The sequence below is a fragment of the Miniopterus schreibersii genome, assembly GCF_964146895.1.
Source record: "Miniopterus schreibersii genome assembly, chromosome: 17".
NCBI classification, from domain to species: Eukaryota; Metazoa; Chordata; class Mammalia; order Chiroptera; family Miniopteridae; genus Miniopterus; species Miniopterus schreibersii.
In genome coordinates, this window is record NC_138117.1 from 26986942 (window position 1) to 27001231 (window position 14290).

A 14290-nucleotide genomic window follows, 5' to 3' on the forward strand; every position below is an offset into this window, starting at 1 on the left:
TACAGAGCTCATCAAGTCACAAGACCTAATGAGGCAATTATATCCATTTTAATTTTTTTTTAAAAAATGCAGTCATGCTTCTTTTACATTAAAAAAGGCATTATTTTCCTAAAAGGAAATGTGTAAACAAGTAGAAGAAAATCACTCTTCTATGGAATCTGTTTCATCTGATAAATTAGCATGAAGTACTCCCTTATAATTTACCAACCAATTGTAATTTAATGGGTCCCCAAACCAAATAAAACACTTGGAGCCTATAGTCTAGTGACAGGGAATGAGATAGCTCTGATGCCTGTGTTTACTCTGGCAAACTGCTTAATTGTCCCTCTGTTTCCCTTGAAACAAATGCAGCATTAAAACATGGTGATGCCGGCTCTCCTGTTTGCTTTGTGGATTACACACAGCGTGCCCAACTGAAAGGGGCAAGGCCGGGGCTCCGAATGCCTCCACTGTCACTCAGGGAAGTGGCAGTCCCACTTCAGTGCTCCAAGTGTGCGTTTTTACCACATAAAAACACTCCAGCCTCCCCTGAAAGTCCTTAGACTCAGCAGTTACTTACTCTACAAAAGCCACGACTCATGTTCACAACTGTACAACTATCCATGGACATTTCATGTTTACTAAAGAGGACAGGAAAGGATTTATTTAAAGTGACTAAAAACATACCTAGATACCATCTTTTTTCCTGAAGTCTTTGAAAATCTAAGACCCATTCCCTTTATTTTAAATTTATGTGTGTTTTAAAAGGGGGCTGTGTGTTTAATATTGTATTTATGAAGCTGAGACTGTATGCTCCTCACCCTCACTAGGTCAATAAAAGTCATTTTAATTTGGAGGTTGCACATAAACTGATTTAAAATGGCTTAACACGAACCATTTTTCTTCTAGAGTGAGTTTTTACTTTCCCGAAGCTTCTGAATTCAAACTAGAAATGGCCTAAAATCCAATTTCTCTCTCCTAATCCCCTCTACATTCACAGTTTTCCTAACTCCAGAACCCATAGCCCATAATCATTTTCAAACCCAAGCTCCTATTCCCTTTCTACATACTCAAAATGTTTTACACGGGCTCGTGCGCGCACACGCACACGCACGCACACACACACACACGAATGGCTAAGTAATTTCCAAGCAGGCTGTTGCTATTAATAGCAATAATTAAGAAATACTAGACAAAAATAGATATGGGTCACGGAGAGGTAATCTCCCAAAATGTCAAATATCAACAATATCCTTACCTGCAACTTGAGGAAACAGCAACATCTGAACTGGTTTGAGGTGTTTGCACCTGTGATCAGGGGTAAAAAATTAGAAGCTGTTGTTAACTCTGCTTCGGTGTCAGCTCTTAATTACACAGAGCACATGGCTGAGAACCACAATGCTCCCTTTTAACCAAAAGAGAAAAAGGAAGGTGCTGCAGCAGTGAAAGGCATATTGTCTTTAAGTTGAGGTCTCCACTGTTGTTTCCTCCTGCAGGTCTGCCCTCCTCCCCTGGCCAGGGGGGGACGGCGGCCAAATGACTGGATAGTGATTCATCACTGGCCTATGACAGCTGCAAACGGGATTACCCCTCCCCCGATCAACATGCAAAGCAGCCTTGCCCAGGCAGCCTGGAAAAGGTGCTTGGAAAAAAATCGCTCTCCGCGAAGGAGTGTGCAGCCCGGCGGCGGCTCAGGGCCTCTCCTCCAGCATCCTCAGCTCTCATCCCCTGTCACCAGCTGGAACGAGTTCCCGCCCACCCCGCCCGCTCCCCACACTTTCCTAGCCCTATCACCAGACTTTTCTCCTATATCCACTGGTTGTCACTTCACAGGCACTCAGAGAGCTTCTGGGCAGCTTGCTGGCCACGCCGGACTGACCGCAAATGGCAAAGGCAAGTTTGCACACCCCAAGTCCCACCACGGGGCGACACGCTCATCTGCCCACTCGAGCGCAAATGCAGCGCTCACTTACTCCTCAGTGCCTGGGAACCCAGGGAAGGCAGTCCACGCTGGTGGTTTAATTTTCCATCTTTTAAACCGAGAAAGATCATACAGTGATCAATTCACTGTGCCAGGGAGCCAGTGTTTTGGTGTCTTTTGTCTCCAGGAGAATCTGGGTTTGGGGACTTGACTGAATTGACAGGCGTGCAGCCTTTGCTGGTGTCCCATGCTCCAGGGGCAGCTCTAAGTGCCAGCAGGTGAGCAGCTCAGGTGAAGGTGGGCTGCTGCTCCCACGCTCAGGCCGATGCCTCAGCTGCAAAGAATATTCTGCATAAAGTTCAAAATGCCTCAGAATCCCAAAGCTCTGATGTGCATTTTCATTCAACCTGAACTGACATCCATTAGGGGTACAGAACCAAGTTCAGAGCTGGAGCGTCTCACGTGGCATTAAAGCTATCCAGCCAAACATCTACTATTGAGTGCCGTTCTTGTTTAATTTTGATTTATGAAATTAAAAAATACTACCTTTTTGGCAAGAATGAAGCACCGTTAAAGTCTAAATGTCTTGGTGAATGTTATGTGCCACTCCTAGGTATGCTTTTCTCTAATATGTGAGGGATGAAAAATAATTTTTAAGGGATGCCTGAGCATTAAATGAAAATTTAATTTTAATGTCCGTAGATGTATCATTTTGTGATAACAGGCTTCTGCAATTTCTGTTAAAATTAATGTTCTCACACAAGATTAAATATTTTCCCTTAGAAACTGCAGCAATATACCTCAAGGATAAATCCCCCCCTCTTTTCACTTTTATACACCTGGAATAAATTATAGGTGAGAACTCACTTCGTTTTAAGAACTCTCTTGGCTTAATTATGTGAAAGAGTATGTAAAACATACTTTCTGTTTAATGTTAAAAGTGTTAAAATACATTGCTATTTTAACATTAGCTAGATAGTATAATCTTGGAAACGTAATTTTGGTTCCATTGTATACTTTGAAAGTTTGATTATATTTATATTTGAGGTTTAAACTATCACATTTAAATTTCAAAGTCAAACTGTTCATTGAAATGAAGTTGAAAATAAGTATTCCAACACGTTTTTCTCCCTGAAAAAATGTATTTTCACAACATTTCTTTTTTGCTGACTCGGCTCAGTCTCTACTGTACTTTTTATACACTACAATTTTTGGAAGTCCACATCCATGATCTTCATTAAGTATACTTCAGATATATTCTTTTGTGTCTCAAGGATTATTTAAACCATGTGTTGTGTGTTACTGTATTTAAAAATGACTCTTTAATCAAAATAACTTTAAAACAACTAATCCTCACTTAGGCTGGTCAGCTGAATCCACATCGTGGTCCAGGAAAAATAAATCTACTCTCAAGAATGCGAATGCAGACAACAATTAGACACAGATGTGAACAAAATTAGTTACAGTTTACAAAATGCTACACTTCACATGCTTTTAGTTTTTTATGTGTAGTACAAGATTACAGAGCAGTAAGGAAACATACTCTCATAATGACTTATCTGAAAAGAACACCTATTTCTGATTGGTGTTGATTTTCTCTTATGGATGGCAAGATCTCTGGAAGTTTCTGTGTTTTCAAGGTCTAAAACTATAATGTGTATCAAAAATAATTAGGCATATTTCCATTCAAAAGAGAAAAAGATATTTCATGGTTTTCAGAAAAATGCTGTTAGACACCAGTGAGTTCACATTTTGTGCTTTACATCCATAAACTTAATGTTTCTTGTCTTCTCCTAATCTGGTATTTTTAATTCAAAAGCTCCTATGTGTGCAAAAATATTTCCCTTAACATTATAAATGGTCATATTATATTACAATGAAGTCATTTCACTTTAATGCTTTTTAAAACTCTTCATATAGAAAGAGTAGCATACTGCTACTGAAAATACAAAGAGAAAAAAGATAGCAGAACCTCTGAGAATTTATATTCGAGAATCCTAAACTAGTAACTCTGACTTCTGATTAGTTAATGAGGTCTTTTAAGTTTGCCTTTTTTCTAATTAAATTTATAATTCTTCACAGATGTAACTTTTGTTGATGTTCAATTTGTCTCTCTCATTTTGTTAAACCTCACATAGTACTTCGCCAATCCATTGAATAGCCACATTAAATCTGTTAATACCATGCTCTTCAACCCCAGAAATTATTTCCAGAAGGCAAACTTGCTTTGAGGGATCATCAAACAAGACTTAAGGTACACATTTTATCACATTTTCCCTACCACAGAGCTCAGGATGCAGAGCAAAATTCATGACTTTTGCACTGTTTATTATACTTTGCTAAATTACAAATCAAAAGCATCTGACAGAAGATCATGTATGAAGCCAAAAAGTTAATAATGTTCTGTGAAAAGTAAACTGTAAATGGAAAGGGATTCTAAATCTCAGCAGCACAGAGCAAATAAAATGTAGGTACTTGTCTAAATTATGGGTTTTCCACAGGCTTTTCTGCTTGCTAGAAGCAATTTCTACAAAACGACTATAATTTTAAACTTTCTTCTTTCAAACCAAAAAGAAATTTTCAAAGTGAAAGTACTGAACTTATCTAAATAAATAGAGTTGGCAGGCAAGCTAGTTTTGCCCAGCCACAGATCAACCTGAGGACTCCCAAATTTGAAAGACAATGGCAATTTTCTAATCAGAGTGTATTTTATAGGGGAAAAGTGTGCCTTAGGCATAAATCTGCTTTTTAATCAGAATATATTTTTGCTAAAATTCTCCTCAATATTTCTACCTATGTTGTCAATGCTCCGGTTAAAACCTAAAACTGAAATTGAAATAAACTTCAGCCAAGAGATGGATGGATGCCTCTGAAATGTTAGCACTTATTTCCTTCTTTATCAAAGACTCCATAAAATGACTGCATTGATACTATTACTGATTTTTAATGTAATATACTGTACTACTTTTTGAAGTATCTCGTTTAAAGAAAACGACAAGACAGAGTCCCCTTGAACACAAAACAAGTATTTAATTGACATTGGATCTACCTACAGTTTTAAAGGATTGTTTTCAAAATCAGCATGTATTGAAAATATTGAATAAAATACTTTTGATATCTGATTAAATGGAAGAAGTGGTTTTATTTCCGCTGCAAGTGCTTCTCCTCCTTCCAAAGTATTCTTATAAAATACATTTTCGCATTCCAATGGAAATTTTCTTTTGGGAAAATCATTTATCATGTCTACGAAGCTCAGAGAGCAGTTGCCTTGCCTTTGGCACTCTCAAACTGAACAGTGGCTCAATTAGGCTTCTCTGTCTGTCACCACCGAGAATTTTCAGGACTGAAAATCCATGGCTGCTTGTGCACTCACTGAACACTCTGGGCCTTAGGAGAACTCATGCAGCGAGAAACTCAAATATTTGATAATGCAAAAAAAGCATGACTATTCATGTATACATGTCCTCAGATCCAAAGGGTGGGTGAAAACACTCACACAAGCCTAAAATAAAACCTACTCTGAAAGGCACATTAAAAAACAAACAAAACCAATCCCAAACCTATAAAACTACACTAGATTCTTAACTACCGACTTTTTGGACCCCTTGTCATTTTAAGAAATGAAACATAAAAACACTTGTCCAAATTCAGTGACGGCTCTAAACTTATTGAATTCTTGCAAATGCTACGCTTAAATGTGTTCAGAACCTCCTCCCAGGAAATATACACCCATGAGTAATGAGCAATTCATATACTGATCCTGAATGACAAATGTTTTCGATGATAATTCCAAAGTTTAAGAGTCTGGTTAAATTTCAAGGTCCACCAGAGTCACATAAAGTGTCAATAAGTGAAAAATATATTAATTTGACAAATGTTTATTATTTCGCCTTTTGAAGATGAGACTGTTTAATATAATGTTTGGGAAATTTGTTTATTGAAGCAACAGGATTTCCTTCCTTAAGAAGTGGCATCTACTTTTGTTATCCTTTCAAAATGTTAATTTCTCCCTCGTTTTCTCACCCCGACCTGAAGTGTGTAGGGAAAGTCGTCTGTGCGTTGCAGTGGACGTGTATCTTGATGTCGCTGTATCACACGATCATAGCTGAGGTTTGTGCAGCCATTCAGAAAAGAGATATGAAGTAATCTCCCTACGAGAGTGGAGCCGTGCCTTATATTTATTGATACAGATCCCAACAAAAGTCATTGTTAACAATTAATTCGTCATTACCTGCTCATGATTCTAATCGCTCAGATAATTTGGGGGTGAAGAATCATACGTTCTCCGATGGGGCCCCTTGGCTCATAAAGTACTAGGTACAAAGTGTCATACTCTTCCCCATGCCCCCACGTTCTCATTTTAAAAGCCACCGAAGCGATGCGAAAAGCGCTCGGGCTCTGCCGCAGGACAGCGGCTGTCAGTCACCGCGCTCCTCCGACCGGCCCGCGTGTACTTACGCGCTCGGGGCCGCGGCGCCGGCTCGGCGCGCTCCTCGGGCTCGGCTCCGGGCTCAGCAACCCTCCGCGCCGCCCATGCTCGGCGGGCGCGGGCGCGGGGCGCGGGGCGCGGGCGGGCTCTCAGCGGCTCTCGGGGCAGCCGGGCGCCCGGGGGAGCGCGGCGCGGCCGCGGGGACAGCCGCCTGGCCGCTGCTGCAGGCTCGGGCCGCGGGGCGACTGAGCGAAAGCGCGGTCCCCGGCGAGCACACCGCCGCAGCGGCCGGCAGCGGCAAGGCTCCGAGTCGGAAGTGGCGCTGGGGAGTCTCTACCTCGCCCCAGACTCGGAGCCATGGGCTCCCGCGGCGCCGTTGGGAGACCGCCTCGAGCCCCGCGCTCCCCGCGCTCCCCGCGCACCGCAGCCGCCGGGCGCGTCTGAGCGGCGCAGACAAAGGAACGGCCGCGGCCCGGCCGGTGCGCGCAGCCCTCCCGGTCCGCCCCGGCCGCCTCGGGGCTTTCTGTTGTTGTTTTTGCAACGCAAACCGCAGCTATTCTCTTGTCCTAACCTTATTGGTTTAAATGCAACAATTGAAAGGAGCGCTGCCGGTCTGACTCAACCTTGCTGCTTAAAAAAAAAAAAAAAAAAAAAATTATTATATAAATGCGCGCGCCCCATGCTATCAGAATAAACAGCTGCGCGGAGAACTTCTCGGAGACACTGTCAGCACATCTCTGGCTCCAGCAGCCACCAATTACGAGCTTTGGAGAGCGGTTACGCGTTATCTTTTATACTTTTCCAAAACTTTTTTTTCGGGCCCTGAAACTTGGGGAAGCGAGGCTTTTCAAATACTGTTTTTCCCAGTGTAACAAATGACAGGTCTGGGAAGAGGGAGGAAAAAAATAAAAAAAATAGAATGGCCATTTCCACATTGAGCGCGGAAAGGGAGGGGTGGAAAGCCAACGTGTTAGCTATTAGCAGTTTAACAATGGAAGCCTGGGCACGATTTTGCAGAGGTTTCTAGAATGACAAGTTTCACCTGAACAGCTTTTGTGGGTATGAACCAGATAATATCGCAGTGTTAATATTTTTAAGTGATTTGGGGGAAAAGATTTATTTTATCGAGAACTCTTTCTTTACAGTCTGTTCTTTAAACAAAAAAAATTCGAACTAAACTCAATCTATGCATGATAATCTGTTAACACCTAGAGAGTTGAGCCATTTAGATTATGACTAAATTTCAGCTCCAGTTTAAGATACTTAATTACTATGATGTTTTAGGCAAATAAATTACTTCAGTTATTAGATTGATGACTTAACCATTATATTGATCTCAAATATTTAAAGAAGGCATCCCTTATGTGACTCTTATAGTTTTATGTGCCAGCCCTATACCACAGTTCAAACACCAATGTTTATTTTTGATACTACTCACTCATCAAAACCAATTTTGTACTCTAAAATAAAATCTTATACCCGCTGGATTTTTCATAAAACTGTTTTGTCATGACCAATAATACTGTTCTATGTATTTGGTCTTTTTTTATCAGTAATAAGAAGAATCTTCATTAAGGCTCTTGTCTTGATATAAAAAAAAATTTTTTTTTAAATCACAATAGCTTCTTAAATGATTTTATAATACATTTGCAGATCATAAACTGATAAAGCAGACAGACACAGTCTTACCTTTCCTTTGCTAATGTGTAAACGAAAGCACCATTCTGATGCAAACAAAACAAAAAGCTGCTAATGATAAAATTCAATATGGACTTCCCTCTTCTCCCCCTGAAAGGGTGCCAATCTGAACTCCTCAGAAAAGAAAGCTCTGTCAAACCTAAGAGACGGCTTAAACTGCAAACTCACCTAGGATTTCATTTTATGTGGTAGTGGCAAGGAATCATGGGCTAGTCAGCTACCATATTTGGGAGGCCAGGTCAAAAACCAGTTGATTGCTATTGGATCTGTTCATACAGGCGGCAGAAAGAGAATGACCTTACAACTACAGCACTTTCTCAGACCAGAGGGATCAGTTATTCAATACACAGAAAATAAAGTACAGCACATAATGGAGGTTTCTAGCGCCACCAGTAAAATGTAATGTTACATTGATTCAATCTACGAAATCAAACAATAACTGCTTTTGTTATGTTTATTTCTAAACTCCATAAAATATAAAATTTGAGGTTCTGGTTGGAAAATTCAACCCTGTTTGAAACTTTACATTAAGCTATTAAACCCATGATTCCCATAATCTAAAAATTATTTTCGATAAAAAGGGTAAAATATTATCTTTCTGATCCATAAAAGATTGTACTGGCAAGTCCAAAAGACATGAACTCCATAAAGTCAGAACCACAGGGATATTATGTAAAGTATATGACTTTTGTATGTAACTGTCTACATTGTAATCAAATTTATTACATTAGTTTTTATATCAAAATTCAATTATTTTTATTTATATAACACAGATACTATTAAAGAAACGATGCATACAATTGTGAAGAAAATTATAAAAAGCACGACCCCTAATTGACATGATATAGGTCATGCATCATAATTATGTAACTGGCTAAAAGAAATATCCATGTGTACATAGAGCACTTTTAAATAGTTTCCTTCCCTAAATCAGAATTAGATGGATTAAAAACAATCACATGCTCATCCATAAATTTTCTGGTTACTGCTTTGGATACCAAATATGCAGTAATTACCATACAACTTACACCCAAAATATTCTCTGATAAATAGCCAAAATGTAAGCTATTACTACAACTTTGATGTACTGTTAACTTCCTATTTCTGAATTTTCACCAACTATAATTACATACTTAACCATAAACTTTAAGGACCAAGGTGTTCCCTAAATAAGATCATATAGATCACAACAGAAATTAGGAAAATTTGTTTAACTTTTGCCAGTAGTAAAAACAGATAATGGTAGAAAACATTACTATTTGATGTTTCCTGCAGAAGTTTCCACACATAAACATATGTCTAGGAGTAATATATTTTCTAATATGCTTTTTCCTTACTAAAAAAATTGTATACATGTACACTTATCTGGAAAAGGAAAACACTGGAAATAGTCAACTGTAATGAAATGTTTGAATACCCTCAGAGAGACCATATCTTTCATATACTCTATGTCCAAACAGGTTTTATCTTACGGAGCAAGCTGTTGCCTAGATATGTGCCTGATTATATAGAAGTCTGCAATTTCGATAGAAATTGTTAGTGCTTTTCAATTAACAGAGAATTTTAAATAAAGTCATGATTACAAAAATAAACAAATGTCCCTAATTTAAAAAAAAAAAAAAATGCAAGAGCAGATATAAGGGATTCATTAGAACAATCAAAACGGTAACGTGGAACTTTTCTAAAAGTATATGACTAAGCAGCTAATTAAAATAAAATTAAATATAACAAACACACACTGAGAAAACAGAGGGTGAAAAGCAATTCCAGTCCAGTGACAATAACAAAGTTCTTGACTAGTTGCGAAGTTTCCGATGAAAGGTGTACTCTGAGGCCACCTTTCTTCTATTCACGTTGCCCTTCCAGTCATTTTTTAGTCAAGCACGCGTGCCATTACCTGCTCCAATATACAGCATCTCTTATTTCTGTTTCTACTGTCCTTAAAGATCATTTCTCAAGAATAATGGGACAGTAAGTTGCAAAATATAATTAGCACTTCAAGACCAGTGTTTTCAAAAGCAAAATCCTAGCATTATTTCCTCTACGTCATTAAAATCAATAATGTCTGCAAGGGCTCGACCTTTTGCCATTCAGACTGTATGCAGAGTATTCCAAAACGCTGTGCGCCTAGCCCTCTGCTTCCAGGTTGCTCTCTTTTCCCGCGGTTCCTGCCATGGCCCTGCCCTTTGGGCTCTTTTAGGGAGCCCTGGAATGGTGTCCAGATCTCTGACATTACGATCCTTGCTGGCATTTGGAGCAGTCACTTCCATGACCTACTCTTTCCCCACTGGCACGAGACCTACAATGAGGGCCCTGCTCCCAGAAGCCTCCTGCTGAAATGCAACCAAGTAAAACATCCTCTATTTATTTTAAGAATGATATTAAATCCACCAAACTGAATGTCTACCAGTATTTTGCTAAATGTTTTCCATTCAAACTCCGACATGAATAGCTTTTAACAGTAAATTTAAGGAGGCAATTACTAACTAGTCACTGTAGCATGGAAAATTATTTTAATAAATATTATAGTCTTTATACCAACACAATATGGAAATATGACCTATTTCCTGCCCCCTTAATAAGCACATTGGTTATTATATATGAATAATGACCATTTATTTATGTAGGGTGGAATACTTGTTATCATATGTAGTAATGACTGCCTATAGGATGTTTTTTTTTAAAAAAAGTATTATTCTTAATAGAAACTTGAAGCAGCACTTCTTGAAACTAATAATGATAACCAGGGCAGCAGTTGATTTTTAAGAAAAGAGAATGGTCTGGAAGCGGGCCAATCGTTGTGTTTCTCTCACATCGATGTTTCTCTCCTCTCTCTCTCTCCCCCTTCCAATTTCTTAAATTAATTTTTTAAAAAGAAAAAGAAAAGAGAATGGGATGATAGAGGTACTTCAAGAAAAATATGACATGTCAGGTTTTCTATTTTAAAATCGACTGATTTTTCTAAAATGGCAAACAGTTACTTTTTCTACCTTCTGCCAAAAATATGTAAATAATTGGTCTTGGAAGCATATGCTTAATCTCAGCAAAGTGCTATTTTGCTTTTCACACTGGAAGATGGATTTCTGTTGACATGAAGCAACCTAGAAAACCCAGGTTGTCTCCTCCTCAGCGCTTTTTTTCTCTAAGCCATGGGCAAAACCAACCTTGTCAGCACCTCCCAATACGTGTAAGAGGATCTGGAAATTTGCTTTGTGTTTTCCAGGTTTCGTGACAGCCGAGTTCACAGCTTTTTAAATTCATCAGAAACAGTGAATATCTCATGGAAGAAGGAAAGGAATTAGTATGTATTGAGTGCGCACTATGTGCCAGGCACCGTGCTAGGCATTTTATATCTATTTTTCATTTATTTTAAAAAATAATGTCATGCTTTATTTCTTTTAATCCTGTTCTTAAAAAATATGTCTCTCCCTCCATCATTTTTTCAGGAATCAGCCTCATTTCTCCAGCACCATCAAAGTTACCACCCCATGGTAAGATGGAGCATTGGGACATTAATGTGTCCATGTTGTATCATCATTTTGGAGCAAAGTGACACCCAATAAAGTTAATGAATCGAGTAAGGTGTGTGATATATTGAAATGATTATTTAAAATAGAATAGACATAATCAATATAAGCTATATGATTATTCACAAACACATTTGCAAGTTAGTTCACAGATTCAGAAATAAAAGTACATTAAATCATCAACAGGGAAAAATTGTGATGAATCCTTAAACTTGAAATGATCAAATCAGGAGAGATATTTTTTCTCATTATTTATTTAAAAAGGTGAACTATCTTCCTAAAGTGGGGATTATAAATAGTCCCAAGTTTTCTCTTTCTAATAAAAAGGAGAAACTAATGGTCTGAGTTCACATCAAGCAATTATATGGACAACTCGTTTCACAGTTCTGTCAATTTCTTCCCTTTTGTATTCCTTAATTTCAGTTACCCAGTTTGATATGCTTTGATCCCAACAGCTATTACATCAGAAACACTTGATTTGTTCACTGAGGAAATAATTACATCCAAAACACCCTCCGAGTCTCCTGATGCATTTGGAAGTACAGTTTTCCAAACCAAGAAGCTCTATTACTGTTACAAAGGAAATGCCAAGAAGGGGAAAAATAAAAAACCAAAACCCAATAACTTATAGAATTTTTTTCTTCCTTCAAGCAGCATTAACTTTTTCCCTCTCCAGTCTCCCAATTGGGGGGGGAAGTAACCTCTGAAGCTGTTTTAGACAGAAGGTCAGAATTCAAAGGCTCGGTAACTTAATCCACAGTGCGCTGCAATCACATTGCTATTGGAAACACAACCAGAAGCACCATTATTCTAGATGTTTTTATTAAGCAATGTCAATAGGTATACAACCCGGAGGTTTCTCTCTACTGTAAAGATTCATACTTGCAGGGGATCAAGTTGCCCTGGGTCCTTGTATTTGACTTTAGAAAGCTGTAGAGTAAGGAAAAAATAGACTCTGCATTTCATACTAGGGAAAAAAATAGCTTCAGTTTGTTCAAATCCTATGAGAGGCCCCTTTTAATGGTAAAAATGCGAATAAAGAATGTTTTCTAGTCTTCAGATTCTCAATAAGAATTCTTATTTCAGGTGGTTTACAAGTTGAAGTATTATTCTGATTTTTCAAATTTGTGGTTCATGTTCTTTCAAAAAACAGAAGCCTGGAAGCATCCACTGCTTCTTTTAGGGTGTCTGTTTTTATATCATTAATAATCTGATTTACCTGCGCTGCAGGATAAAACAAAGTCAAGGATCTGGGGTCTTCTGAATTAGAAGATTTTAAATGTATATAATTTCTAAAAAACAACACCCTGGTTGATAGGGAGTTCAGGCTGATGCCTTGTGTGTGTGTGTGTGTGTGTGTGTGTGTGTGTGTGTGTTTTAATCAATACGAGGAAAAACAAATAGTTTACCAAGAGGTCAGAGAGCCTGTAGAGGGGACCTCTGCAGCACGGTCGTCACTGACAAGCGCTGCTGAAAGATGCGCACTCCCCCATTAGCTCTGGCCTCCTGGGAGGGCTGCTCCCTCTCCGGCCTGGCCTTCCCCGGGAGGTTCTCCCTCACCGGCAGCGTGGAGAGGTGAAGGAGCCACAGGACCAAAATGGAGTGGCAAAAAAGAAAGAAGTCATCAAGCAACAATCAGAAAACCAGCTCCAGGGTCCCAGGCCTTTTTCAAAGAACGTGTGTCTCTGACTTAGACATTCTAAAGGAGAAAGATCATGTTTTTAGACACGCAGATTTTATATGTTTTAAATTTATAGTCCCATTACAAGGATGCCCAACTCTTTCGAGAGGCATTACATTTGATACATTTTTAAAAGAAAAAGAAAAAATGGCCTAACTCACCATAAATAAATCATGATTAATTATTGAAGGCTATTGAAAAGGAGAACCCACATCTGTAAGCTCTGTATTTACAATCTCCCAAAATCATGCCTATTACCAACCACTGAATGACCTATATTTGAAAAAAAGATGGAGAGGGAGTGGAGGGATTGAGCAAAAAAGAAAAAAAAACAGAAAAAACTCATGGACATGGATAATAGCGTGGTGACTGCCGGTGGAGGGGGGAAGTGGAGGAAGGTATAGGGAAGATAAATGGTGATGGAAGGAGACTTGACTTGGGGTGGCGAGCACACAACACAGTGTGTGTTGTGGAATTGTGCACCTGAAACCTGTATAATTTTGTTTACCAGTGTCACCCCAATAAACTCAATAAAAAGAAAAAGAATAAAAAGATGTTTTAAATGAGATATTTCACATTAAAACCTTCCTGAATAAACATATGCAAACCCTGAATTCCTTCTCCCATCTTTCTACTCCATTTTTTATACTTTTGGATTTTATTTGAATCACTGTTCAAGGTTTAAATGCTGTCCTTTTCTTTAAATGTGTAGAATAAGATCTATCTATAGTCAAGGGTACTACTTACTAGACCTTTTTAAGACAAATGCACTAGAGAATTGAGCTCTAATTCTGGCTTCAGCACGGGTTTTCTCTGTGCCCGCTGTTATCATATTATGTAGACAGCACTCTCAGTTTATAATCTATAAACCGACTAACTATACAATGGATGCAAGAAGGTTATACACCTTACTAAAACTGCATGGGGATAAAAATGTCCACTGCTATGGTGAAGCTCTCCTGGATAGTAAAATAGCAACAGAGAACTGAATTTCAAATAAATCTAATTAAATGAGTATAGAATGAGTGCTCAGACAGGGCATGACAACTCAGCTT

General features: G+C 38.7%; 1 protein-coding gene across 13 annotated transcripts in view; it reads right to left on the reverse strand.

Annotated features, from left to right (window-relative positions):
* The window catches only part of EYA1 (EYA transcriptional coactivator and phosphatase 1), a 281949-nt gene that overhangs the window by 137618 nt on the left and 130041 nt on the right, over nt 1-14290 (reverse strand). For 9 of the 13 annotated variants that reach the window (XM_081117344.1, XM_081117349.1, XM_081117348.1 and 6 more), the window contains one exon: nt 1238-1287. In XM_081117344.1, coding sequence (XP_080973470.1) covers nt 1238-1287 — 50 coding nt within the window. Of the gene's footprint in view, nt 1-1237; nt 1358-6358; nt 6469-14290 lie in introns of those variants that run through there. The other 4 variants (XM_081117343.1, XM_081117353.1, XM_081117345.1 and 1 more) reach the window with 3 other exon arrangements.